At 40.3% G+C, this 25,936-nt stretch overlaps 1 protein-coding gene across 1 annotated transcript in view; it reads left to right on the forward strand.

Moving 5' to 3' along the window:
- The first annotated feature begins 6,665 nt into the window (after positions 1-6,665).
- Positions 6,666-25,936, forward strand: part of CEP41 (centrosomal protein 41) — a 41,986-nt gene continuing 22,715 nt past the window's right edge. Inside the window, exons 1-2 of the mRNA XM_033099191.1 lie at positions 6,666-6,784; positions 17,968-18,031. Coding sequence (XP_032955082.1) covers positions 6,752-6,784; positions 17,968-18,031 — 97 coding nt within the window. The 5' untranslated portion in view covers positions 6,666-6,751. The remainder of the gene's footprint in view (positions 6,785-17,967; positions 18,032-25,936) is intronic.

Consider the following 25,936-nt stretch of genomic DNA (forward strand, 5'->3'; position numbering starts at 1 on the left):
CCTTTTCCTCTACAAGGAAGGTGCAAGTCCAAAGCAAGATGGGCTCAAATCTGGAGGAACTATGGCTGACTTGTGATACTTTGTCCTCAGCCCCTGCTGAGTGAGGGTGCAAACAAAGGCGAACAAAACCTTGCTGGCAGGCTCAGTGAGAGCTGGGAGACCGAGCACCTCAGCAGCCCCTGGGGTGTATGAACTGACTGATGTATAAAGCAGAACACCGATGCATTCATATACAAAGAGGATACTTCTTGCCAAATGGACCAGATGTTCATGTTGACTGGTCAGCGCATTCTCTCCTGTTGGAAAATCTACATGGAAAGCCAAATTATAATCAAGAGGTTGTTTGTGAGCATGAAATCAGAACAAAGGAGCTCTGTGGCATCCATAGGGATATAGGGTGAACTGCATATTTGTGTCAATGGTCAAAAAACAACTCTTTCCCTTGACAGGGCTGGAGACATAATGACAAATGTTTGTTCCTTGGCTCCACTTTTCAGCACTCCCTACAGACCACCCCCCTTCTGCTCACATATTCTTTCTTCAGCTGTTAATGCCATTGATTAGGTTACAGCTTTCCTCCACATTCCGTCATGCCTTGATTAAATTTCCAGGCACTGCTACATCCTGTTTCTTAGGATGACATTTGCAGACATTTAATCACATCCATTGTGTGTGGATTTCACTAGTTTAACGATCACGGGATAATATTATTTATCAGTTTTGGGGATACCTCATCATTATACCCTATGTACTGATACACTAGAGAGCAGGAGGAAAAGGGTTGAAACTGACCAATGTGATAAAGGGGGAGATTTCCCTTGTTTTAATCTCCCATGTGCCTTCATGAGAACTGTCACAAGATTTGATTCATTTGACAAATATGTATTGTCTGCCTACCATAGGCCAGGCTCCATATTAGGGACTAGGAACATAAAGAATGGGATATGGTATCCCTGCCTTCACTAATAGGGCAGTGAAGGAGGCAAAAAAGAAAACCACCCATTACAATACAGGGTGGTAGACACAAGTTGCCATGGAGACATTTAGAAAAATACCTCCAGAAGACCGGGATGTGGGGAGGGGTTAGTTGGGGAAGGCTCCCAGAAAAAGATGATTTCCATCTTGATCTCAAAAGGTGAGTAGAAGACAGCTAGGTGAAGAGTGGGACAACAACTTTGCACCCCAAAAAAAATAGCAAGCACAGAGACACAGAAGCAAGAGACAACATGGCGTATTTGAAGCCATTCTGTACTTCAGAATGGCTATAGATTACTTACCGTGGTAAGAGATTAAGCTGAGATGACAGGCAGAGAACAGAATTTGATAGGTTTAGTGTGTCATGCTCCAAAATATAGACTTTGACCCTAAGACTATAGAGAATCACTGAAGAGTTGTGAAGTCTTCTTTGTCTAAAATTAAGAGCTCGTCCAGCTTTTTTTTTTTATTATTGTGGTAAAATACACATAATGTGAAGTTTATCATTTTAAACATTTCTAAGTGTGTATATACCATATTTTGTTTATCCATTCATCAGTTGATGAACATTTGGGTGTTTTTATCTCTTGGCTAATGTGAATAACGTTGTTGTGAATATTGGTGTGTAAGTATCTGTTCAAGTCCCTGATTTCAGTTCTCATGGGTATATATCTAGGAGTGGTAATTCTATGTTTATGTTTTTGAGGAAGCGCTAAACTGTTTTCCACAGCAGCTCCACCATTTGCATTCCTAGCAGCAATGCACCAGGGTTCCAATTTCTCCACATCTTCACTAATACTTTGTTTCTGGTTGTTGTTTTTGTTGTTTTTACATAACAGCCATCATACTGTATATGAAGTGGTAGCTCATTGTAGTTTTGATTTGTATTTCTCTAAGGAGCATTTTTCATGGGCTTATCAGCCATTTGTATAACTTCTTTGGAAACATTATTATTTAACATTATTATTTAATTATTATTTAATCCTTTGCAGATTTTTTGAATTGGGTTTTTTGTTGTTGAGTTTTAGGAATTCTTTATATATTCTGGATATTAATCTCATATCAGATATATGATTTGCAGATATTTTCTCACATTCTACAGGTTGTCTTTTTATTCTCTTGATAGTGTTCTTCAAAGCACAAATGTTTTTAATTTTTATGACGTCCAATGTATTATTTTTTGTTGTCGTTGCCTAACCTTTTGTTGTTATATTTAAGAAATAATTGCCAATTCCAAAATCAAGAAGATTTATCTCTATGTTTCTCCTAAGAATTTTATAGTTTTAGCTCTTACATTTAGATTTTAATCCACTTTGAGTTCATTTTTGTATATGGTATAAGGTCCAACTTTATTATTCCATATATGCATATCCAGTTTTCTCAACACCATTTGTTGAACAGACTTTCCTCTCTTTTGTTTCATTAGTGTTTTTATGGTATAGTTTTTTACATTCATTTGCTTTCAACCAATCAATATTTTTGTATTTAAAGTACATTTCTTGTAGATAACAAAGTTGGTTTTCTTCATCCAATCTGACAATCTTTGCCTTTTAGTTGGGGTATTACCAGAGGTTGGCAACTTTTTTCTGTAAAGGGCCACATAGTAAATATTTTAGGCTTTGCAAGTTATCCAGTCTCTGTTGGAACTGCTCAATTGTGCCATTGTAGTAAGAAAGAAGCCATAGACAATACATAAATTAATAGGTATGACTGTTTCAACAAAACTTCCAAAAAGTTGTCCAATCTTTTAGCTTAAAACAACTATTTTATTATTTTTCACAATTTTTCAGTTGATTGGGACTCAGCTGGATGCTTCTTCACTTTTTTTGGTTTTTCTTCTTTTTCTTTTTTTTTAAGTTGAGATATAACTGATATATTATATTATGTTATTTTCACATGTATAACATAATGATTCAATTCCAATACAACTTCTTTTACAAAAACAGCCAGCAAGCTAGATTTGAGCTGAGAGCCATAGTCTACGCTCTTGGTTTAGACCATTTATAATTAAGTATTGATATGGTTGGATGTAATCGGAATATTTTGCTATTCATTTTCTATTTGTCCTATTTAGCCTTTATTCTTTTTTTTCTACCTTTTTTGGAATAACTGAGTATTTTTATTAACCCATTTTCTCTCCATTATTGGCTTATTAGTTACGATTCTTTTTTTAAATGCTGGGCTCCGATCAGGAAATCAGGCTGAGAGCCGAGGATGAGGGGATGGAGAGCTAATTGAACGACATGTGCTGGACAAGAAGGTGAATTCAGGATGAAGGAGGGTCCAAAGAGTTTTAGGCTCAGAAGAGGACCTGACTGCTTGATACCTAAATGCTCACTGACCAAGCACAGGAGCAGCTAAAACACAAACTGCCCTTAAACCGGCCGCACTTACCTATGTATCTGGGACTCCCACCAACTCTGCTTTTGAGACTAGAGCTTTTTGGAACACATACAGGGTTAAAAAGAAGACATCAAACAAATGGAAGTTCACAAGAGCACTTCTAACTTCATGAAAAATAAGATTAATCAGTGGAAGTAGGAACTTTTAAAGAAAAGAATCAGAACTTCTTCTCTTACAAACAAAGATTGAACCTCTTAGCAATTACGACTCTGATTGCAAGGATCTTACTCAAGTGCTTGGAGAGTCTTTTACTGCCAAGAACGGGAGAGCTGCAGTACTTTAAATAGCAGAATTACACAGATTTCAGCTCAGGTCTAAATCAGCTCAGACAAACACCACAGACAATTTTCAGGCTGACGTAAGAATCAGGTTTTTTGTTTCTTGGAGGACAAATGTTTTCATTAGGGTATAAAATTAATTCATAGTCGCTGAAGAAAACCTGAAAAATACACAAAAGTGTAAAGAATAAAGCAAATATCCATATTCCATAATCCAGAGATGGTTTACATTTTAAATATTAAAAGAAAATTTTTTTCTCAATACCTATTTTTATCCCACCAAATCAGGATTAAATAAAAAATTGTTTCCAGCTCTTTCTATTTATTATATTAGCTCTCCATTGCCTTAATTACCATGTTTCCCTGAAAATAAGACCTAGCCAGACAACTAACTCTAATGTGTCTTTTGGAGCAAAAATTAATGTAAGACCCGGTATTATATTATATTATATTAATTATATTATATATTATAGACCTGGTCTTACATTACAGTAAAATAAGACCGGGTCTTATATTCATTTTTCTCCAAAAGACGAATTAGAGCTGATTGTCTGGCTAGGTCTTATTTTCAGGGAAACAGGGTATTCCTTGAAACGTACTTTTTTAATGGTTCCATAGTATTACTTTTTATTAATATGCCATCATTTATTTTAATCATTTTTAACTGATGAACAATTGGGTTGTTTCGATTTTTCATCATTTTAAATAAGATTCCATTAAACATCTGTGGCCGTAATCTTTGTACATCTCTCTGATTATTTCCTTAGGAGGAATTCTCAGAATATTAAGATCTGAGGGTTTTTCAATACTCACTTCCAAATTACTTTGCAAAATGGTCACACTTTCTTTTATTCATACTAACAATGTATGAGCACGACACTGAGCATTCTGGTTAAAAATGAGAGTTGTCCATTTGGTAGTTGAAAAATGGGACCTAGCTGGTTTGGTTTTGTATTTCTTTCATTAGTAGTTGGGCATTTCTTCATATGTTTATCGAATGTCTTTCTTCTGTGACTTATCTTTTTGTGCTATTTACGTATTTTTCATATTGGAAGTTTAGAACCTTGTTTTAATTTTGATGCGATATAGTTTTGCTATTGCAGGATACAAAAGGAATTCCAAAAAGAAACTCATGACATTAAAAGCCTTTTAATTTATAGCTTGAAGCTTCTGGAGGATTCCATTGAGGCAAAATGTGAAGGAAAATGGAGGTTCCTCTAGAGCACAATCTCTCAAGGTGTGTGGCCCTTGGACCTCTTGCATCAGATTCAAAGGGTTGAATCGGGAGAACCTGTATTTAAGTGACAGATTCCTGAACTCCACCTCAGACACACAGGGTCGGCATCTCTGACAGTTGGACACAAGAACTCACATTTCTATAATCTCTTTGTATGCTGCATTGCTCTTTAATTTGATTACTGCATTACCATTCGTCTACTCAGTCCCCCAATTTAGAAAAATCACAGCTATCCTTGATGCCTTCCTATTCCTTCCACCTCTTATCTCTTCCCATGTATATAATAACTTCATTTTACCAACAAATGTATTTAAATCTCTTTTCCTCTCTTTCTCACCACCTCTTAGTTTAGTCCCTTATTATCTCCCTCTCTTCTTTTCTTTCTCCTGTTTATTCTACCCATAATTTCTATCATCACCCCACCCTCATAGCTCACCCCCGTAAGCACACTTTCTAGGTAGTGAGGTGTCCAAAAGCATCTCCATGCTATGTAAAAGGTTCTAGATAAATATTCTCCCCACTGCTCCCCTTCCAAGGTTTTACAGCCCCTCAACTCTTTTTTTATTCTAGTGGAGGGGTGAGAAACTGGGAATTTTAGAGAGACTGAAGGATGGGAGAACACTAGGGAAGTTCAGACAAAACTCAGTAGGCAAAAAAGTGCAAGGGACAGCTGTGGCCAGTTGAAAGTCCTGGAGGTCAACCAGCTGTGAATGGCAACAGTTCAAGGTTTGGCCCTCCGGGTGGGATGCTGAAGTGTCTGAGAGGACAGGTCATGTGAGACCGTGTTGAATGGGTCATCTGGGCAGACCCTAAAATCACTCACATGGATTCTACTATTCACAAGCAGAGAGCCAGCATATATGAACAGCTCAGAGTAACCTTTCTCCCTCCCTGGAAAAACAACATGAGCAAAGGACAAAGGGTTACTGTGTTGTTCCTCCCATGTAAAAGGAAACAATAATTTTGATGGATTTGGTGGGACATTTTGGAGCCAAGTCAAACTGTGTGTGTGATTGTTTTGTAAAGGTGCTAGGACTTAATTTTCAGATCTGGAATAAGAACAGGTGGTGGCTGATGGCAGGAGTCACAATGGTTTCCATGACAACGGGATTGGGTTTTAGTCATCTTCCCATCCTCCACAAAACCTACTGCAGCTTTTCTCATAAGGTGCTTATTAAATATTTGTTAAATGAATGATGAATCACAGAACGGTGTGTGTACTTTGCAATTAAGGCTGCCGTGCTCTAGCCAGCTAAAAGCTTTTAAAGCAACTCTAATTACTGTATTTACACATGACATTTTGCATAATTTGCATATAACTTAACCTGAAAATAATAAACTACAGCTTCCCATTCTTGCTGAACAACCCTGTCCCATACCTATGCCCCATGGTCGAAGAAGTAGCCCAGATGTGTGAGATGGCCTTAAGGTGGGGGGTTGTGCGCTGTACCGTATTTGTTCTTCCACATTTGCTAGAAACACTTGCTTTTTCCCTTGCTCTCGAGCCCTTCCCCCACCCCGGGCTCAGCAAACCAGCCCAAGCGCAGGCTCCAGCCTGCCCCTCCTCCGCGCCCCTCTTCCCGCGCTAAGGCTGGAGCCTGCGCGGCCCCTCGGAGAACACAAAAGGCCTCCGCAGCCGGCGTCCAGCGTTGCCCCTGGCAACCATTCAGCGGTGTCTCGTACTCCCTTGACCCAGCAGAGAAATAGTAAATGGGGTCTCTATTGGCTGGCCGGGGAAAGCAGGCCAATCGGAGAAGAGGTTATAGGGAGGCGGCTGAGCGAGGTTGTGGGGGTAGGAAGCTAAGGTTAGAGGCTACCCGTGAGGCTAGAACCCCGAGCGTGGTCGGTTGGAGCAAATATGTCTGCCCGGAGGCACATTGGGAATCCTGAGGTGAGGGCCAGGTCCGGATCGGAAAGGCGGAGGGGGCGGGCGCACCGGAAAAGACTCCACGTGGGCAGGGAAGAGCAGCTGGCGACTTCCGCCGGCCGGAAGGCGGGAAGCGGACGGCTTGAGGAGGGGTCTGGAGACGGAAGGGAGGCGGGGCGGGCCTGGGGGCCGTGGCAGCGAGGCCGTGATCTGGTCCTGAGAGGCCATCATCCCGCACATGCTTACTGGACGCTGGCACTTATCACTAAGAGGAGCCAAGTGCATAAGACGCAGCCCTCCCCTCAAAGGGCTTACAGCCTAGGAGTGGCAGTTGCAAAACATAAGTAACATACGAAGGAAGCCCCTGAACACTAAAAGAACAAAAGCAAAAGGAGCCATACATTCTGACTGTGGGGATCCAGGAACAGCAGGACTTAAGCAGACCAAGTCATGTGGAAGAGACACAAAATGTAACAGTTTTACCCCCTCCCCGTAGGTCCTTTTACTTTCTTGTCTGGCTCATCCCTAGTGCCCTGCTGCGTTTGTGGTCGTTTAATTTCCACAGATGTTTAATTTCCACAGATGTTTACCTTGCAGTGGGTGCTAGAGAAGGAGCCAAGGCCTTTGTCCTTGAATAAGTTCAGTCTAGGGAAGGAGACTTGCAAACAGGAATTGTGTGCAATGTGGTTGGGGAACCAGATGTTAAGAGAGCAGGGAGGAAAGATAGCACCCAGCCTATGGAGATATCCTGAAATGGCAAGGTTATGAGCCAGGTGAAGAAGCACCCCCGATAGAACTGCATGATTGAAGTTGAGGAGGTGTGAAACATGGGAGTGGACAGTACCCTGTAGAGGCAGGAGTCAAGTCTGGAAAGGCCCTCTGTGCCTTGCTCAAGTTCTTGGGCTTTATATTGAACAGGAGTTGCAAGTTGTTTCATGTCATGGTGGATACTTAGGAGCTACGCAGAGAAAGTTGTGAGGCTGCGTTTAGACTCTGCAGCAGAGTGTCACGGAGGTGGGGGACGTAAATGTGGAGAGAGGCAGTTTGGCTGCCACATATTTATCTTGTCTGCTGCTCAAAATTCGAGAAGCTTTTAAGGAGTTAAGTAAAGAGTGACACGGTCAGATTTGCATTGTAGGCAGATGGCCGAGGTATATTGTGGAGAATGGATTTGAGGAGCCCAAAACTGGGGATAGGGAAACTGGTTGGGTGGTTATTATGATATAGACGTAAAGTGAGGCCATAGAACGAGGAACAGAATTGAGAAATATGTAGGGGGTAAAAATCATCAAGACTTCATGATTAGCTTTGGGAAATGAGTGACGGATGGCTTAGCTTCCCAGCTTGGGCTACTCATTGGTGCTGAGGACATGCTAATGAGTTTAGGAATATGGCTAAAATCGAAGGATTGTAGGGGGAGAGGAGCAGGGATGCCGTGTGTGATTATAGGTTTGTGTCCTCGATGACAATGTCCAACTTACTCTCTTGTTTTAGTGGAGCACCATTTCCAGCAGTTTCTTGAGAAAGAGTGCATGAGAAATTTTTATTGATGTCTAAAATGTTGGCATGTCGAAAAATGCTATTACTATACCACATTTATTTGCCTGAGAGTTCGGTTGAGTGTAGAATTCTTGGTTGGAAATCACCAGCATTTTGAAAACATCGTATTGTGGTCTTTCTAGCATCCGCTGTTGGCTGTGGAGAAATCCATTCTGTTCCTTTATATGTGACTTGATTTTTTTCTTTCTTGAAGCTTGTAGAATCTTCTCTTTGTTCCCAGTGTGATTTTGTTTCACAAGGACATTCGTTGCTCTGAATCTGTTTTCACTCATTTTGGTGGGCACCAGAAACTCATGCTTTCTGCTCTATAAAATTTTCTTGAATTAAGTTGTTGTTGACTTTGTCCCTCCCATTTTCTCCATCCTCTCTTTCTTGAATTCGTTATTGTGATGTTGCTTCAATATGACTGATTCTTTAATTTTATTAAATTTTACCTCCGGTTTTCCACTTCTTTGTCTTTTTTCTCTCTTTGGGAGATTTGTTTAACTTTATCTTCCAATCTTTCTATTGAGTTTTTAAATTCTGCCATCATGTTTTTCATTCTTCAGAGCTCTGTTTTGGACTCTGATGTCATTTTTAAAACTTTAATTCTGAAATAAATGCAGATTCGCAGGAATATGCACAAATCAACCGAAGTACTCCCATGTGCCCTTCACCCGGTTTCCCCCAATGATCGTATGTTACGTAAGTATAGTACAATATCAAAACCAGAAAATTGGTGTTTGTGCAAGGTATATATAGTTCTAGGCCTTTTAATCACATGTGTAGATTTAATATAATCGAGATTTCCAAATGTGTAGATTTGCAATTAAGATACAGAACTACAATATCTCCCTCGTACTACCCTCTCTCGGTCACATACGCTTTCTTCCCCCTCATTATCCTAACCCCTGGCAACCACTAATGTATTCTCCATTTCTGTAATTTTGTCATTTTGAAAATGTTACATAAATGGAATCATGCAGTATGTGACCTTTTGAGATTGGCTTTTTCTCACTTAGAATAACATCCTTGAGATGTATCCAAGTTGTTGCCTGTGGCAATGGTTCATTCCTTTTTATTGCTGATTAGTATTCTGTGGTGTGGCTGTCTAACAGTTTAATTAACCATTCAACTATTGTAGGATATCTTGGTTGCTTTCGGTTTGGAATTGTTCCACATAAAGATATGAACTTGTGGGTACAGTTCTTTGTGTGATGTTAATTTTCATTTCTCTGGGATAGATGCCCAGGAGTACAGTTGCTGGGTTGTGTAATAAGCTTACATTTAGTTTTTTTTAGAAACTGAGTACGTAGGATGGTGGTATACCATATAGTCTGGGTATTTAGTAGGTTATATCATCTAGATTTGTATAAGTACACTCTATGATGTTTGCACAACAATGATATTGTCTAACGATGCCTTTCTCAGAACATATCCCTATTGTTAAGTGACACATGGCTGAACAAGATTTTGTGTGTCTGTGTGTGTTCATATCTCTAATAATAGTTTTTAAAACTCTTTTTCCCCTAGTCTATTTCCTCCATATTGCTATTTTTCTTTTTGTTTTGTCGGAAATATTGGTATTAGTAAGTTTGAGTTGTCTTAACAAAATACCGCAGACTGGGTGGCTTAAAAAACAAATTTATTTCTCATAGTTTTGGAGGCTGGGAAGCTTAAGATCAAAATGCTGGCCAATTTGGTTTCTGGTAAGAGGTGTCTCCTAGCTTGCAGATGGCTGCCTTCTGGCTGTGTGCTCACATGACTTCTTTCTGTGTGCACATGTGGAAAGGGACCGAATTCTTTAGTGTCTCTTTTTATAAAGGACACTAATCTTATTGGATCTGTGCCCCCACCCTTACGACCTCATTTAACTTGAATGACCTGCTAAAGACCCTATCTCCAAACACAGTTGCATTGGGGATTAGGGCTTCAACACAAGAATTTGGGGGGAGGGCCTTGCTGATCCTAGTCTGTACCTTTCTCTCTTTCCGCTCAGGCTGGTCATTTTCCTCAGAAACCCCACTTTCCTGAGAGTAAAAGCCGAGTTGAATTCCTGCAGGAATTAGGGATAAGGGCTAACTCTCAACATCAGTACGCATCATTTACTTAATACCTCTATTTTTAGTAATGATATCTCCACTTTTCCCTGTGTCTGGAGACCTCCCAATCTGGAAACCCTTTCCAGGGAATAAATCTGTAGATATCTGTTGTGGGAGGGGAAGAGGCAATCACCCCGAGGTACTGGAGATCCAACTGCTGTTCACTCTGCCTTCAGCCATTCTTCCATATTTCAGCTACTCTCCATTTATTCCCTTCTTTGGAGGTGCCTGGGGCTCTCGATTCCTTAGACTTTTAAGAATTGTTCTTGCCTCTCCCTTTGATTTTCTTGAGTCCATCAAGTCATTTTCACTTGGTGTGCTTTCTAGACTTCAGAAATCCATTGCTATCACTTCTCCCACTCTACGTTTTGGGCGGCATTATGTCCTTAAAATCCTTTTTTTCAATGGGGCTTCACTGAAGCTTTGGAAGGAAGTGAAATTAGGTGCACTTGTTCAATATGTTCTCTTCGCCCAGTAGATCATTATCTGTAATTATTTCATTGGCTTATTTATTTCTGGCACACTTACAGGAACATAAGATAGGGACCTTGTCTGCATTATACTCCTGCCTGGCACACAATAGTTAGTTGTTCCTTAAATATCTGTTGAATGAGTAAAAATATATGACTGAGCTGGGAGAAGGCAGGGCTGGAGTTCACTACTTAGAAATCAGAAGCATATAAATGGAATTAAACCTAAGTGTTTGGCCCACAGAGAACCTATAGATTGAGAAGAGGGAATCCTGGGGAATACAGTGTTTAAGGGACTGACAGGAATGATCCATGTGTCAGTGAAGAACCAGGGAGAGAGATATCACTGAAGTCAAAGGAGTGGAAACTGAAGAAGATGTGGCCATGTAACAGTATCATACAGCACAGAAACGCCAAGTAAGTTAAAGACCGAAAAGTAGCCATTACACTTGGCAATTAGGGGATCTCTGATGTTGGCCACAGGAGCTGTGGTAGAATGATAGGGACAGTAGCCATCCTGCAATGGATTGAGGAGTAAGGTGCAAATACCCAGTGTAGTCCCCCACCCCCACCCCGCTCCAAGTCGCTTAGCTAGAAAGGAAAAAGGGTGGGGGTATTCCAATTACATATTGGTTTGTCATGAATCACCCCCATATTTAGTGGCTTAAAACAGCAATGGTCATTTTATTATTATCTCTCCTGGTCTGGAGTTGGACTAGACTCGGGTAGGTAGTTCTCACTTGGGATCAATCTCATGTGGTTTTGCAGAGAGATGGAAGCTGGGGCCCATGTGATCTTGAAGGCTTCGTCATTCACACGTCTGGTTGTTCATTCAGCTTGTTGGCTGGGACCTCCTCAGCTGGGCCCGCCAGCCGTACCACCTACCAATGGCCTTTTCCATGTGAATTGGCCTTCCTCGCAGCAGGGTGGCTGGCTTCCAAGAACAAGTGTCCCAAGAGACCCAGGTGGGAGCTGCATTGCCTTTTATGATCTAGCCTCAGCAGTCATATCACATCGCTTCCGTCATGGTCACAGGGCTGTCCAGCTTCCAGGGGAGGAAACGTAAGCCCGAAACCTTGGTGGGAGGAGTGCCTACATCACAGTCTAAGTGGGATGGCAAATTCTGTGTGGCCATCTTGAAAAATAAAAGAGGCCGCAAGTTGTAGCTGCTGGCAAAGTAGGGGCTGCTGTATGTGTGAACATGGGTCATGGTTGGTGTTTGAGATCAATAGAATTGGACGAGATTAAAACTCCCGTAATAAAAAAAGTTCTCCCTTAAAAGACCTATTTTTAAATGTCTTTGCCTTAAATGAGGCTGTTTTTGAAATTGACACCCACTCCCTTCATTTTATGGACTTCTCTACAAAGGAGAAAAGTAGAGAAATTCTGAACAAAATGTATAATGGTGTTTTTTTACATCCTTTAAATGTAAATCGTATTACATATGTTGCAATTGAAGTGCGAACAACCTTGTGAGTTTCATTGTAAGAGAGGTGGGAAGTCAGAAAAGCTCATTCATTTTTAATGATTTGTGATTCAGACAATCTCACTCATTTTTGGTGATTTTCTTTCAGAAAAATCCTATTGTCGACTTCTCATTATTCTCCCTTCTTCTCCAACATTCATGTATTCACAAAGCCCTGTCTTACTTTGCATATGTTAGTAATCTGCCAAAATACTCTTTGATTGTGTGGCTCACAGCTCAGTATTTTTAGCACCTTCCATTGTCTTCAGGGCCGCATCCAGACACGCATTCTCCATCCAGGGTTCTCCACTTGGAGTCTGCTTATCCATGTCCAGCCTTTAGCACACAATTCCATATACCTGTGATTCTTAACCCTTTTGGGGTTGTAAACTCCTTTGAAAATCTGGCGAAAGCTAAGGAGCCTTTCCCCAGAAAAATGCACATACACTCAAAAATTTGCATACAGTTTCATAGGACTCATGGACCTCCTAAGACCCATCAGCGGACCCCATATTCAGCACCCCTGCCGGAATGAGGCTGTAAAGTACGGTGTTTAAGAGTTCAAGCTCTAGAGCCAGACTGCCCAGTTTAAATCCAGGTTCCACCACTCTTACCAGCTGAGTAACATCAGGAAGTCACTCCACCTCTGTTTCCTAATATGTAAGATGACGGTGATGATATTTACCTCACAGGTGGTTATGCGGATTACATGAGATAATGGAGGTAAAATGCTTCGGGAGTTGCCTGACAACAGAGTTCAGTGCTCAACAAATGTTAGCAGCAATTACCTTTATTATTGTTGCTGTTGTTTTTGGACCTTCTCCAGCAAATTTGCTGTTCTTTACACATGCTTTTAAAGAGGCTTTGCTATTAAAATTTGCTCTACATGGAATACTTTTTCCATCCTTTCCCCCCATCTTTTTATCCACAGAAGGTCAGCCCTCCAAACAGTTCCAGCGCCATTGCTTCCGTGAGTGCGGCCTTATCACCCCCGTGTGTGAGCTCTCCCTCTTTCACTTTCCTAGAGCCCTCGGTGTCTGCTGCCCACATGGTACTGACATGCACATTGCGTGTTGCTCAGGTCTCAGAACCACCTTCATCCATTTGGCAGTCCTTACTGCTCTCCCACTAGGGCAAGGCCTTGTAGCAGGTAAAAGGTCTACAAGTACAAGGAGTGTCAATGGTACCAAGAGCTGTGACAGTGCAGGCCAGGAGGAGATTTCCATTCGACTGGGGCCATCAGGGGAGTCTTCCTGGAAGATACGTTTGTGCCGGGTCTTGAAAGCTAAGTAGAAGTTAAGTAGCTAGGATGGGGTGGGTCGTCAGGGCTCTGTCTTTTGACCCTTTCTAAGGTGTAAGCTCTCAAAGCATCTTTGGCAGTTTTGGTTACCCACAAGCGAGCCTGTAATAATAGCCACAAACATGAACTTTCTCTGCTTCTCTCTCCTGATGGACTTCATCACGACCACCTATTTATATCTTTATCTTAAATAGTATCTCCAAAGCTGGCCCTTCCACCCGGGCTCCGGGTCTCATCGTCTCCCACTCTGTTCCATACCTTCCTGCCTCCTTTTCAATGTCTGTTAGGCGGCTCAGTAAGCATGTGAACATCCTCACATCTTCCTTTCTTACAAAACAAAACAACAAAAACTATTCCTTAGCAACTCTCAAGGCGGGGGGAAAAAAGACCATCTGGCTACTATCCTCTTCTTTCCTTCCTCCCTTCTCCTACCCCCAACCTGCTTTTTTTGCTTCTGCTCCTGTCAGTTTACTGTAACCGCATCCACCAGGCTTGTCACCAATGTCCTGTTTTACTCAATCCAAATTCATTTTTCTGTTGTTCTCTTACTTGACCTGCATTCTTGTTCGCTTGTTCATATTTGACCTCTTGTTCACTGACTTGACAGCACCCATCACTGTTGTCCACTCCCTTCTTCCTAAAACTCCAGTTTTCATGACCCACTTTCTTCTTGCCTTTTGTGAGTCTCATCCGCGATGCTTTTCTCCACCTGACCCTAAATGGTAGGGTTTTTCTTCTCCGTCTGCACACTCTCCAACGATGATTTGGTCCATTCCCATGGCTTCCCCTACTGCCTATGTGCTGACAGCCCCAACTCTTGTTCTTTCTAGCCAGGATCTCTCTCCTGATCTCCAGGCCACTTCATTCTGGATAACTCACAGATGCCTCATACTCAACATGCCCCAAACGGAGCACATCCTGCTTTTCAGTATGCTCCCTCCTTAAGTCCCTTTTTTTGCAGAATGGCATCACTATCCCCCCCCCACACACACACACTGTTACACCAATTTTAAATCACATTGCTTTTACGTCTGTCTTACAGATTTCTTGAGACTGTCTCTTCCTCCTCATCTCTACTGCTACTTCCTTAGGACCACAGATCCCCTTAGCACAACTGCCTCTTAACTGATGTTTATGCCTTTATTCTTGATTATGATCCTATTACAGTACTGCCACAGTGATCTTTCTAGAATGGAAATACAATCCCAGCACTCCTCAAACTTCCTTCAGTGACTCCCGTCGTCTACACCAGGGCGCCTCAGCTTCAGCCCTACTGACCTTTTAGGCCAATGAATTCTTTGTTGTGAGGACTCTTCTGTCGTAGGATGTTTACCACCATGCACCCAGTTCTCACAACCTAAAGTGTCTTCAGACATTGTCATTTGTCCCCGGGGTTAGGGGAGAAGGAAAATCGCCCATTTGGAACCAGTTACCTACAGGATAAAATGGAGGATCCAGTGCCCTTTGTGATCTACCCCTGTCTGCCTCTCCAGCCTCGGTTGGCCCCATATGGCACCTATACTCCAGGTCTGCCAGTTACCGGACACCCTGGAGATCGCACCCACTACTTTAGCTTGACTAACTTCCTCGGCCCTCAGATTTCAGCTTAGAAGTCACCCCTCAGGAAATGGCTCTTAACTCTTCTGGTCTGGCTTAGGGGCCAATCTTACATGCTCCTCTTGTGCCTTCTGCTTCCCTCTCCTTGTTTATCATGCAGTGTGGCATATGTTCATTCACTTGTCTTTCTTCCCAGCCTCAGTGAGAGCTAGGTGACGAGGACTGTTTTACGTCTGTGTCCTCAGCACAGTGGCTTACTCCTAGTAGGCACCTAGTAGATGTCGCCTGAATGAATGATTGCTGCTCAGTAAGGCTTTGTTGAGTGAATGAATAATCCTCCTTTGAAACAGCTTCTTTCTCAGCTCTTTCACTTGCCACCATTCCATCCTGTTTATGTAACTGAAGAAAGCCAGTTGGTCAGTAGGTCAAGAAACAGTCACCCCCAAAGCAAGAATATTAAGGAAAAATTATGGCAATTCCATACAATCTGTGGTGCTTTGCTTTTGTGGAGCACAAATAGTTTTACATTGTGGTTGGTGCTAGAAAGTCAAGAACAAGAAGTTGGACCAAAATGGGAAAATGGGAAAGAAATAGTACATTTTTCTACTGCAGCATATGGATTTCTCATTAGGCTATGTAAGGGAAAACCGGGGGCGGGAAGGGCTCTCTGACTGCAGCTGTCCACACTCTCCCCATCATTCTACTGCCACCACACCTGGTCCCCAGAGACACCCTCACTTCTTAGCTATGTTGGCTTAGGTATGGACAAATCCCCTTGATTCAGCAGAGACTAGCCTGGAATTTTTTCAGAAGAAGCTTTGCTAGGAAACTAGTGGGAAAAACAAAACAAAAGTAAAAACAGGAAATAGCATATAGAAATTATAAAATTACAGAGTGAAAAAAAAAAGGAAAGAAAAGAAAATATCTTAGTCTAAGATAACTGAATTCTAGTATTAGCTTTTCTTGAGTTAGTTTACCAGGCACGTGTTTTCCCTGTTTCTTTGTTTGCTTTTTTTTGTTTTGTTTTGTTTTGTTTTTTGCCATGATATTGTCTTCCTCTGAGGAACTCATCCTAAAGTCCCCTTTAGAGACTTTGAATATTTTCCTTCTCTCACTTAAGAATCTTCTCCATCTTTGTCTAGGAAGGAGCTGTAATTGGCTTTAGAGTCACTTTCTTTTCTAGACAGCAGATTACTGATCTGATGGAGAAACCTTTCTCTCAAGGTAAAATAGCTCAGAGGTTCCAAGACACATCTGAGGACCAGTGCTAAGTATCCACGGTGGAGGTTTTACTTGCCTGGGGTAAAACGAAAAATACAGGCAATGTCAATGAGTTTTTCAATAATGCTCGAGAACTGACCTTTTTATTCTTAAGATTTTTTTCTCTTTTTTTTTTTAGGTATCAAAATAGTAGGTGATAGTTATAAGGAATTCAACTACGTGCTGTTGTTACCTATGTTTTCAAGGGCAAGTGATACAGGTTTTAGAATTTGATGTTTCCTTCTAAGAACCACCAGGTCGTTGCTGTAATATGGTCCGCATTCTAGATATTCATTTATTGATTAAAGATCAATAAATGTACCTACTACGTACTAGGTCCTAGGTGAATATAAATTTGAGTAAGTTATTTCCCTGCCTTCAAGGAAATCCTAGAGGAGAGAGGAAGGTCAAGGTGTACACCATGGTATAGGGTGTCCATATGCTGGGAGCCAGGGAGAAGAAAATACCTAATTCCACCCGGGACAGCGTAGAGAGGAAGTGAAGTTTTCTCCAAGGAGAAGCTGAGCAAAGGCATTCTAGGTAGACTTTTGCTGAGACTAGAGACCTGAATGAGTGTGGCACTCTTGGGAACCTGTGGGTGAGTGGCAGAAGATGAAGCTGGAAAAGTATTACCTGGCTTTAATTTCATATTCCACAGCTACCTGGGACTGAACATATGGTTTTCATATTTGCAGGCCAGAAACAAACCTGAGCAAAAAAGCTGTATTTTGTCATGTCTTGATTCATTAGCCTTCCCTCACTTAATGGCTTTCGAAAATGCCACTGAAATTTAATATGAGTAAATGTCTCGTGCTTAGATTCAGAGTTCACTACCAGAGGAAAGGACAGGGGAGACCCGACATAGGCCTTTTTGCTGACCAGAAACTTACCCTGAGCCCATGATGTGCCCCAGCTGTCCCGAAAGCAGATGCCATCATAGTGACATCTGTGGAGGCTTAGATTCCTGGCAAGCGGTGGGAAAGGCCTGCCTAACCAGGTCCTGGCCTGACAGCATCTGGGCACTGTGCTCAGTCTGGATCCACATGCCACTGTTTAGGGGAGATGTGGGTAAAATCTAGAGGGTATTCCGAGCAGATGATCTACAAACCATCACAGAGTATAGTTAAAAAGGACAAGAGGCAGAGTAGGATGGCTTATTCTAGGTTGCAACAGTGGACTAGATGGAAATTAGAGACCAATGTGGGCTCAATGTCAGGAATAATTTTCAAGAACTTTTATCCTAGTCCTTTCGTTACATAGTGCTATGAGATTAATTTGACAAAATAGGGAAATGTTTTGATAGAAACAAGATAACCATCTTCACCTGTGGACATGTTGTTGCATGCAAAGAGTCCTCTTTTGAGAAGGCAGTCTACAGCTCCTTTCATCTTTAAATTCGATGAAATTTTAGCACTCGTTCTGTTTTTTAAGTATCTGATTCTTTCCCCATTTTGCCACCTTTATCCTTACATTAACCCAATTAATTGTGATTTTTTTGTTTGTTTGTTTTTTAGTATCTGACTAAAAGGATCCCACAAAACCCAAAGTATCAGCATGTCAAGTCAAGACTGGACACTGGTGAGTAAAGATTAGTAAATTGAAACTTTTTTTATTGAATGCAATAGCTAATTATTGACAAGAAGCAGCATGTCACACGTGGTATGACAGTTTCTCACTGTCTTGTCTGATGTCTTTCTGGGCTCAAGACTTATCTTCAAAAGTTATTTTTCAGATTATCAGTAAAAATTTCTGTTTACATAATTTTGCTTATTAGAAATTGATGAAAACATTGTTCAGTAAGTTGCAGGGCTGAGGCTAATGAATATCAGAAGCTCTATTTTGCAACACCTTAAATAGGTTCTCCTTGTGCACATTTGTTCCATTCAGTATTTGCAGAGTGCCAGCTACATGCAAAGTTACGGCCCATGGGACATATAAAGATGAGTGTGGATCGTGATTTTTGCAATCAGAGTGCTTAGATGAAGGTGGAGGCAGACAGACTTGAATGAGTAACTGAAATTCCAGACAAAATTAAATTAGTGCTGCAATTCAGGTGAAATGAAATTTAGGAGTGCATTACAGCTTATTTCCATGCTGTTAACATTTTTCAGTGTTGTGACGAATACTATTCCCCGGGCACCTAGTGGATTTGCAGCCGTGGGAGATTTTGGTTGTTGACTTTTTTTTTTTTTTCAAACTTTCTAAGCCTGCCGTGGGAAATCCATCCTATTAAGATGGTTTTGCTGGTAGATTGGGGTGTCGCATGACTTTTTAGCAATATTGAATATTCTGCCGGTAGCTTTCAAGACAGCTGCGAAGATACAGTGGGATGTTGTCTTTGTTTCAATCTCATTCATTTTGTCGCCCTCTTTCTCCAGTGTCCTTCAAAATCATTATCTTCCACTATACATGTTTCCTCATATAAAAGACTTCCATGTTTGCAATAAGCCACACTTGCAGATACTATTTCTGGGGACCTTTCTTTCAAACATTTCCGTGCTGTGCAGATATTTCCTTGCAAATATCCTGTTTGATGGGAGGTAAAAAAATATTCATCTTTTTTTGAGAAAAAGGAAATGGTGGCACAGAGATTGTGTGACCTACTTGAAGTTAAGTACAGGAGCTTGAGCTGGGATTTGTATACAGGATGAGGAAGCAGTGTTGGAGAGCTGAGGCAGGTCCTGTGTACTGTCCCTTTGGCCCTGCTGTTCCAATATTTCCCCAGCCGCCTCTGCCACAGCTGCCATCAACTTGTCCATCTCTACCTGTCTGCCCCTTAATTGCAGCTGTGACGTGCCCTTCTGGAATAAGCTATTCTGTGAAGGAAGCACTTTGATTAAAAAATGCCATATTTTCTCTAAGGAGTCCAGATATCATTTGAAGACTACTATAAAGGCATGCATTTCTTTTAGAACCTTCTTAAAATTAAAAACTTTAAGAGGTTTTTTTCAAGTCCGTAGGTTTGTATCTTCTGATGTGTTTCTCCTAGAAGTTGCACTGGGATTTGTGAATGAACATCCATTTCTTTCTCTTTTAATTTCTCAGTTCCTAACCAAAGTTTGACTCAGTAACAGTACATGAAATTAATTTCAGCTTGTTTCTTTTTAAATTGAGATACTTATATCTGCTTTTTATAATACTTCGTAATTACTTATGTCATCTTATATTTTGAGATTTTTAAGCCAGTGTTCTTGCAAATTAAACTGTTTATTTTGAGGCAATTGTAGATTTATGTGGAATTGTAAACATAATGCATAGAGATTCTGTGTGCTCCTTACCCAGTTTCCCATAGTAACATCTTGCAAAACTATACTGAAAAATCACAGCCATGATACTGGCATTGATGGATACAGTCTAGATACAGAACCCTTCCACCACCAAGAGGACCTTTCATATTGTCTTGTGAAAGCCATATCCGCTTTCCAACCGCACCCCTTCCTTAACTCCTGGCAACCATTCATCTGTTCTCCATTTCTATAATTTCACAAATGCTATGTGAATGGAATCATACAGGATGTATGATTTTTAGATTGGCTTTTTCGGTCAGCATACTGGAGATCATCCAGTTTGTTGCGTGTATTAGTAGCTTTTGTGTTTATCAGTGGTGGTGGTGGTGCTGGTGGTGGTGGTGGTGGTGGTGGTGGTGCTGAGTAGTAGTCCATGCTATGCTACAGCATAACCATTTGCCTGTTGAAGGACATCTGAATTGTTTTCACGTTTTGACTATTACAAACAAAATTGCTATAAACATTTGTGTACAGATTTCTGTATGTATATGTCTTCATTTCTCTGGGATAAATGCCCAGTATCTTTTTCATATTGGGTGAGTTGTGGTAGTTTTTTTTTTTTTTTTAAGGAATTAGTACATTTCATCCAAGTTTTCAAATTTATGTGTATAAAGTTGTTGTTAGTGTTTCCTTATTATCCTTCTGATGCCCGTCGTGCCTGAAGTGATAGTCCCTGTTTCATTCCTGGTATTGGTAGCTTGGGTCTTTTCTCTCTCTCTCTCATATCTTTTTCTTCACCACAGGTTTGTCCATGTTATTGATCCTTTCAAAAAACCAGCTCTGGGTTTTGTCAATTTTTCTCTATTGTTTTTCTGTTTTAAATTTCATTGCTTTTATCTTTATCATTTCCTTCCTCTGTTTGCTTTAGGTTTATTTTGCTCTTCTGTTCCTAGATTCTCGAGGTAAGAGCTTAGATTATTAAGACTTTTCCTCTTTTTAATGCATGTAGTTAGTGCTATAAATTTCTCTTGACACTGCTTAAGCTGAATCCCACAAATTTTGATAATGTTGTATTTTCATTTTCATTCAATTCAGTGTATCTTTCTGTTTTCCTGAGACTTCCCTTTGGCCCATGGATTATTTAGAAGTATATTGTTTAGTTTGCAAGTATTTGGAGATTTTCCTGTTGAATTTCTGTTATTGATTTCCAGTTTGATTCCATTGTGGCTGGAGAATGCACTTTGTATATTTCAATTTTTAAAAATGTATTGGTGTTCATTTTATTACACGGGATGTAGTCTGTCTGGGTATATGTTCCATGGGCATTTGAAAAGAAAATATATATACCCATACTTTTGCTTACTGTAGTCTTTCCTTTTCTTGATATTCTAAGGCTCTGTTTTTGTTTTCTTTTATAATCAGTGAACTTCCTTTACCCTTTTTTTAGCTGGTGACAGTCTCTTAGTTTTCCTTCATCTGTGAATGTCTTGATTTCCCTTCATACATGAAGGGTATTTTCTCTGAGTATAGGGTTCTGGGTTGGCAGTTCTTTTCTTTCAGCGCTTGAAAAGCATTGTGCCCCTTCCTTCTGGCTGCCATGATTTCCGATGAGAAATCTACTGTTATACAAACTGTTTTTCCCATATAAGTAAGGTGTCATTTTTTTCTCTTGCTGCTGTCAAGACTTTTTTTTTTCCCCCCAGAAATTTAATTATGGTGTGTCTTGGTTTGGATTTCTTTGGGTTTGTCCTGTTTGGAGTTCACTCAGCTTCTATATAAATCTTTAGGTTTATGTCACTTACCGGATGTGGGAAGTTTTCAGCCATTATATCTTAGAATACTTTTTCAGCCCCACCCTCTTTCTCCTCTTTGTGGTACTTGGATGGCATCTCACCACAGCTCAGCAAGGATGGAAATCAAGGCTCCCACTTGGCCTTTACTAGCAAGGGAGGCCACAGCTTTTCTGTGGGGTTTGGCTGGAATAAGGCAGTTATAGTCTGATGGTTTTCTGACTTGCTAGGCTGCCCATTTTCCTGGTCCTTTGGATGGAGACAGCAGACTTTTGTCAGGGATTTTTTTTTTTTGTATCTGTTTATTGTTATTTCTGGGTTGCTGGCTTCTTCAGCTTCAAGTCTAGGGTATATGAGGCAAAAAAAAAAACAACAACAAAAAACCCAGGTAACTCAACTGTCATATCATTCTTTGGTTCCTGAGGTCCCTAGGTGGGGTGCCTTCCTCTCTTCATCTAGCAGAGTCTTCTTACTTTTTTTTTTAATAAACAATGTCCGTGGGTTTTTTGTTTTTTAATTAAATCTTTTTTTCTAATTGGTGTGTTATTTTCTTAAAATTAAGATATAATTTACATACCAGAAAATTCACCCTCTTAAAGTGTACAATTCAAAGGTTTTAGTACATTCACAAGGTGGTGAAAACATCACCACTATCTAATTGCAGAACATTTTTGTCACTCCGTAAAGAAACCCCATGCGCAGTAGCAATCACTTCCCTTTCCTTCTTTTTTCCAGTCCCTTGTAGACACTAATTTACGTTCAGTATCTATAAGTTTGCCTGTTCCTAACACTCCCTCTAAATGGAGTCATACGATATATGGGGTCTTTTGTGCCTGGCTTCTTTCACTTAGCGTAATGTTCCCAAGGTTCGTCATTGTTGCAGCATGGGTCAGTACTTCGTTCCTTTTTATTGCCAAATAAGATTCTTTTGTGTAGCTATTCCACATTTTGTTTATCCACTCATCAGTTGATGGACATTTGGTTTGTTTACACTTTTTGGCCACAACACCGCTGTAAACAGGAGTGTACAAGGTTTTGTGTGAACATATGCTTTCAATTCTCTTGGTTATATACCTAGTAGTTGAACTGTTGGTCATATGTTAGCTCTGTGTTTAATTTTTGGAAGAACTGCCAGATTGTTTTCCAAAGCAGCCGCACCACTGTACATTCCCACCAGCAGTGTAGGAGGGCTCTGTTTTCTCCACATCCTCAACAATGCTTTTTATTGTCCATCATTTTGATTACAGTCGTCATTGTATGTGTGAAGTGGTATCTCATTGTGGTTTTGATTTGCATTTCTCTAATGACTAATGATGCTGAGCACCTTTTTATATGCTTATTGGCATTTGTATATCTCTTATGGAGAAATGGCTGTTCAAACTTTTAGCCTGTTTCTTTTTTTAATTGGGTTATTTTTCTTTTTTAATGTTAAATTATAAGACTTCTTTTATATACTCTGGATACTAGACCCTTATCAGAAATAGGATTCGCAAATATTTTCTCCCCATTTTATGGGTTGTCCAGGGTTCTTGTTGTACTTAGCTGGAGCAGTCGAGAAAAATACATTGACCTCATCTTCCTGGAAGCAGAGGTCTCTCAAATTCGTTTTTAATTACTATGGAAGGGCCAGTGTGCTTCATTGCTTAAAATTCAAAGTAAAGTCAGTGTGGGAGAGAAATTGTATTCTATTGTCTGATTTCTTTCATTGTTTCAAATTAAGAAATTATTTTAAAGTCAATTTAGGGGAAAGATTTTAATGTTCTTTCTATGCATTTTTATGATGTATCTCCCTGTGCATTCAGTACAGTGGCCTATGGGCTATGTGCCAAGATACAGATCCCTTCAGCCCCTTGGGTAGCCATCAGAGCCTGGGTTCTGTCCAAATATTATCACTTACATGTGTGCCATGAGGTGAAAAGGCTGAGCAGTCCTGGTTAAGAAAACATAAGAGTGATCTTATAGCCCAAATAAGAGTAAGGAGCTCCCATCTGTGGTATGTTTTTAAGCTCTGCCGTCAGAGCAGTGGAAATAGACCCAAGAATGCGTGAGCATTTCTCATTTCTAGGCTAAATAGATGGGTCTTTAATCTTTCCTTACCAAACAGTGAACAAATCAGAGTTAATCCCAAGAACTCAAGAATTTCTCGTGGTATCTCCTGTCTTCACCCAAATCACCTTCTACTGCGTTCTTCAAAGACTGATTCTCTTCTTCCTGGGTAAAGATTAGTTTTTATTTTTATGCTTCTGATTCGACTTCTCTCCTACACTCAAACACTGACATAGAGCCATGGCTGGAAGTATCAGGATTATTTTGAACTTCAGGTATTTCTTTTGTTCCATAGGTGCCTGGGTGAATCTTACCAGCTCCCCAGCATTGCCAGCCTGTGCCATGAATGGATTATGCCTCTGATGAAATCCCACCGTGGGGTTCTCGTGTATTCTCAAGTACCCACTCTGGGATTCTGTTCTGCAGCACCGCAGGCTGATGAAGGAACCCTTTCCAAACCCTTTGTTAGCCTCCTACACACTTTCATTGCCCGTGTTCCCCTCTCATGTCAATCTATATTCAATCCAATTTCAAATTTCTTGAGCTTCCTAAAATTCTGTAGACTACCTCTACTCAGTCTCATCTAGCCTTGTTTTTTTTTAAATTCACCTTCCTTTTGTTATCTCCACCCAAACTCGTCATTTTCTTTTTTCTTCTTTAGTCTTTACGTCTCCTGAATTTTTGCTAATAGCCTTGATCTTTAGCAGTCAAACTCATTACAAACTAGGTGCTCTTCATTTTTATTTGGTATTTAATTCTGTTCCTTATGTCAAAGGAAGAAATGTATGTGAAAGCCTTTTACAAACCAGAAAGCACTATACACTCGTATAACTTATTGAGATTCACAAAGGACCACTGTGCCTCTCTTTTCACGCTTTCTGCTCCTTCTGAGCCAAAAGAACTTCTCTGTAGCGGAGGGAAATATTGAAGAAAAATAAAGCAATGGAATTGTCTCTTAGCAACCGAGTTCGTGCCTTATAAATCTTACTTTAGATTACTGCTGCTCAAAATCAATTGCTTTTCTTACTGGCTCAGTACAAATAATGTTATTAAATTATAGGAAAACAAAGGAAAAAAAATCTAATGATTGAGTCACTCAGTTCATCGATTGTGTTCTATCTTGGCATAGCACTGTTGATGTTGTTGGATTCTCTCTTCCTCTTGATTCAACTTGTAAAACTTTTTTTATATATCTTTTGTTGCAACTTAAGTTATAAACTAAGTAGAAGCTAAATACCACCTTACACATTTCTAGGTTACCTGGGTCATGTATAGGTAGTATATAACATGTACTGAATATAAATCAGGTTGTGCATTGCTTAGAAAAAATCGGGTGTACAAAGCTCAAACCAAATTGAAGTATAATCATTTGCATCCTAAAATAATTCATTATAAGGATTCTTCAAACAGTAGATCTTCATAGTATATTTCTTTAGCAAATAGATTTGAGGGCCTTCTATACTAGACAATGGAAGGGATAAAGAGTGTGTGTGTGTGTGTGTGTGAGTGTGTGTGTGTAAATAGTCTCGGTAGATAAGACTTGCACACAAATAAAGGCAGTACAATGATAAGTGCCTTGTGAGTGGTAAGCCGAGTGCTGTAGCGGGAGGGAAAGGCCACTCCCAGCTGGGTGAGCTATTTTGATTACATGGACGATGGGACATGTTAAGAGAACCGAAGAGTAGCAGAGAGTTTGTCAAGTTTAGTAATTAAGGCAAGATTGAAGAGGTAGGTAAGATGTAGGTGGCTTCAGCACTCGAGCAAGGAGTTTAAACTTTAGTCAGTAAGCAGTAGGGAGCCACTGACATTTCTTTTTAATCGAAGTCTTGTCTAGGAAAATTTATCTCTCAGTGATGTGTAATTTCAATTTTTTTTTAAAAAAAGATTGGTTCACTGATAGTCTTTTAGGCTTCTTACTTTTGTATTAAACAAAGATGTGTTTATAAATCAGTCAACTATAGAACTGATTCATTTCTAATCTCTTTAAAAAGTTGTTAAGAAAAACTATTTTCAGACAAAATTAGACCTGGTAAGATAAACTGCTTAGTTAAGATATAAGCATTATGTGAATGGGGTAAAATACTAGATTTCATACTTTCTGAAGTCATTTTGTGTGGATTAGTCGGCCGCCGTCTACTGTCACTTCTCCAACTAAAACAATGCAGCAATCCTCCATTTTCTTTTCTTTCTCCTACTTGGGTAGATTGAATGTCTCTACTGAAAAGAGCTTATCAGTAGCCCTCTTAGATTTGATCTTAATTTTGCCAAATATTTGTATGCCTCTGCAAAAGACGTTGTTTTCCGTGCCTTCTCCTTTAGTAGGAAAACCAAACAAGCAGTAAAAGTGACAGCCTACTTCACGGGATTGTTTAAGGCTCTGCCGGGTACTAAATGAAGTGCAGTGTAAATGCTCTGAAAAT

Source organism: Rhinolophus ferrumequinum, chromosome 26, assembly GCF_004115265.2.
Source record: "Rhinolophus ferrumequinum isolate MPI-CBG mRhiFer1 chromosome 26, mRhiFer1_v1.p, whole genome shotgun sequence".
NCBI lineage: Eukaryota > Metazoa > Chordata > Mammalia > Chiroptera > Rhinolophidae > Rhinolophus > Rhinolophus ferrumequinum.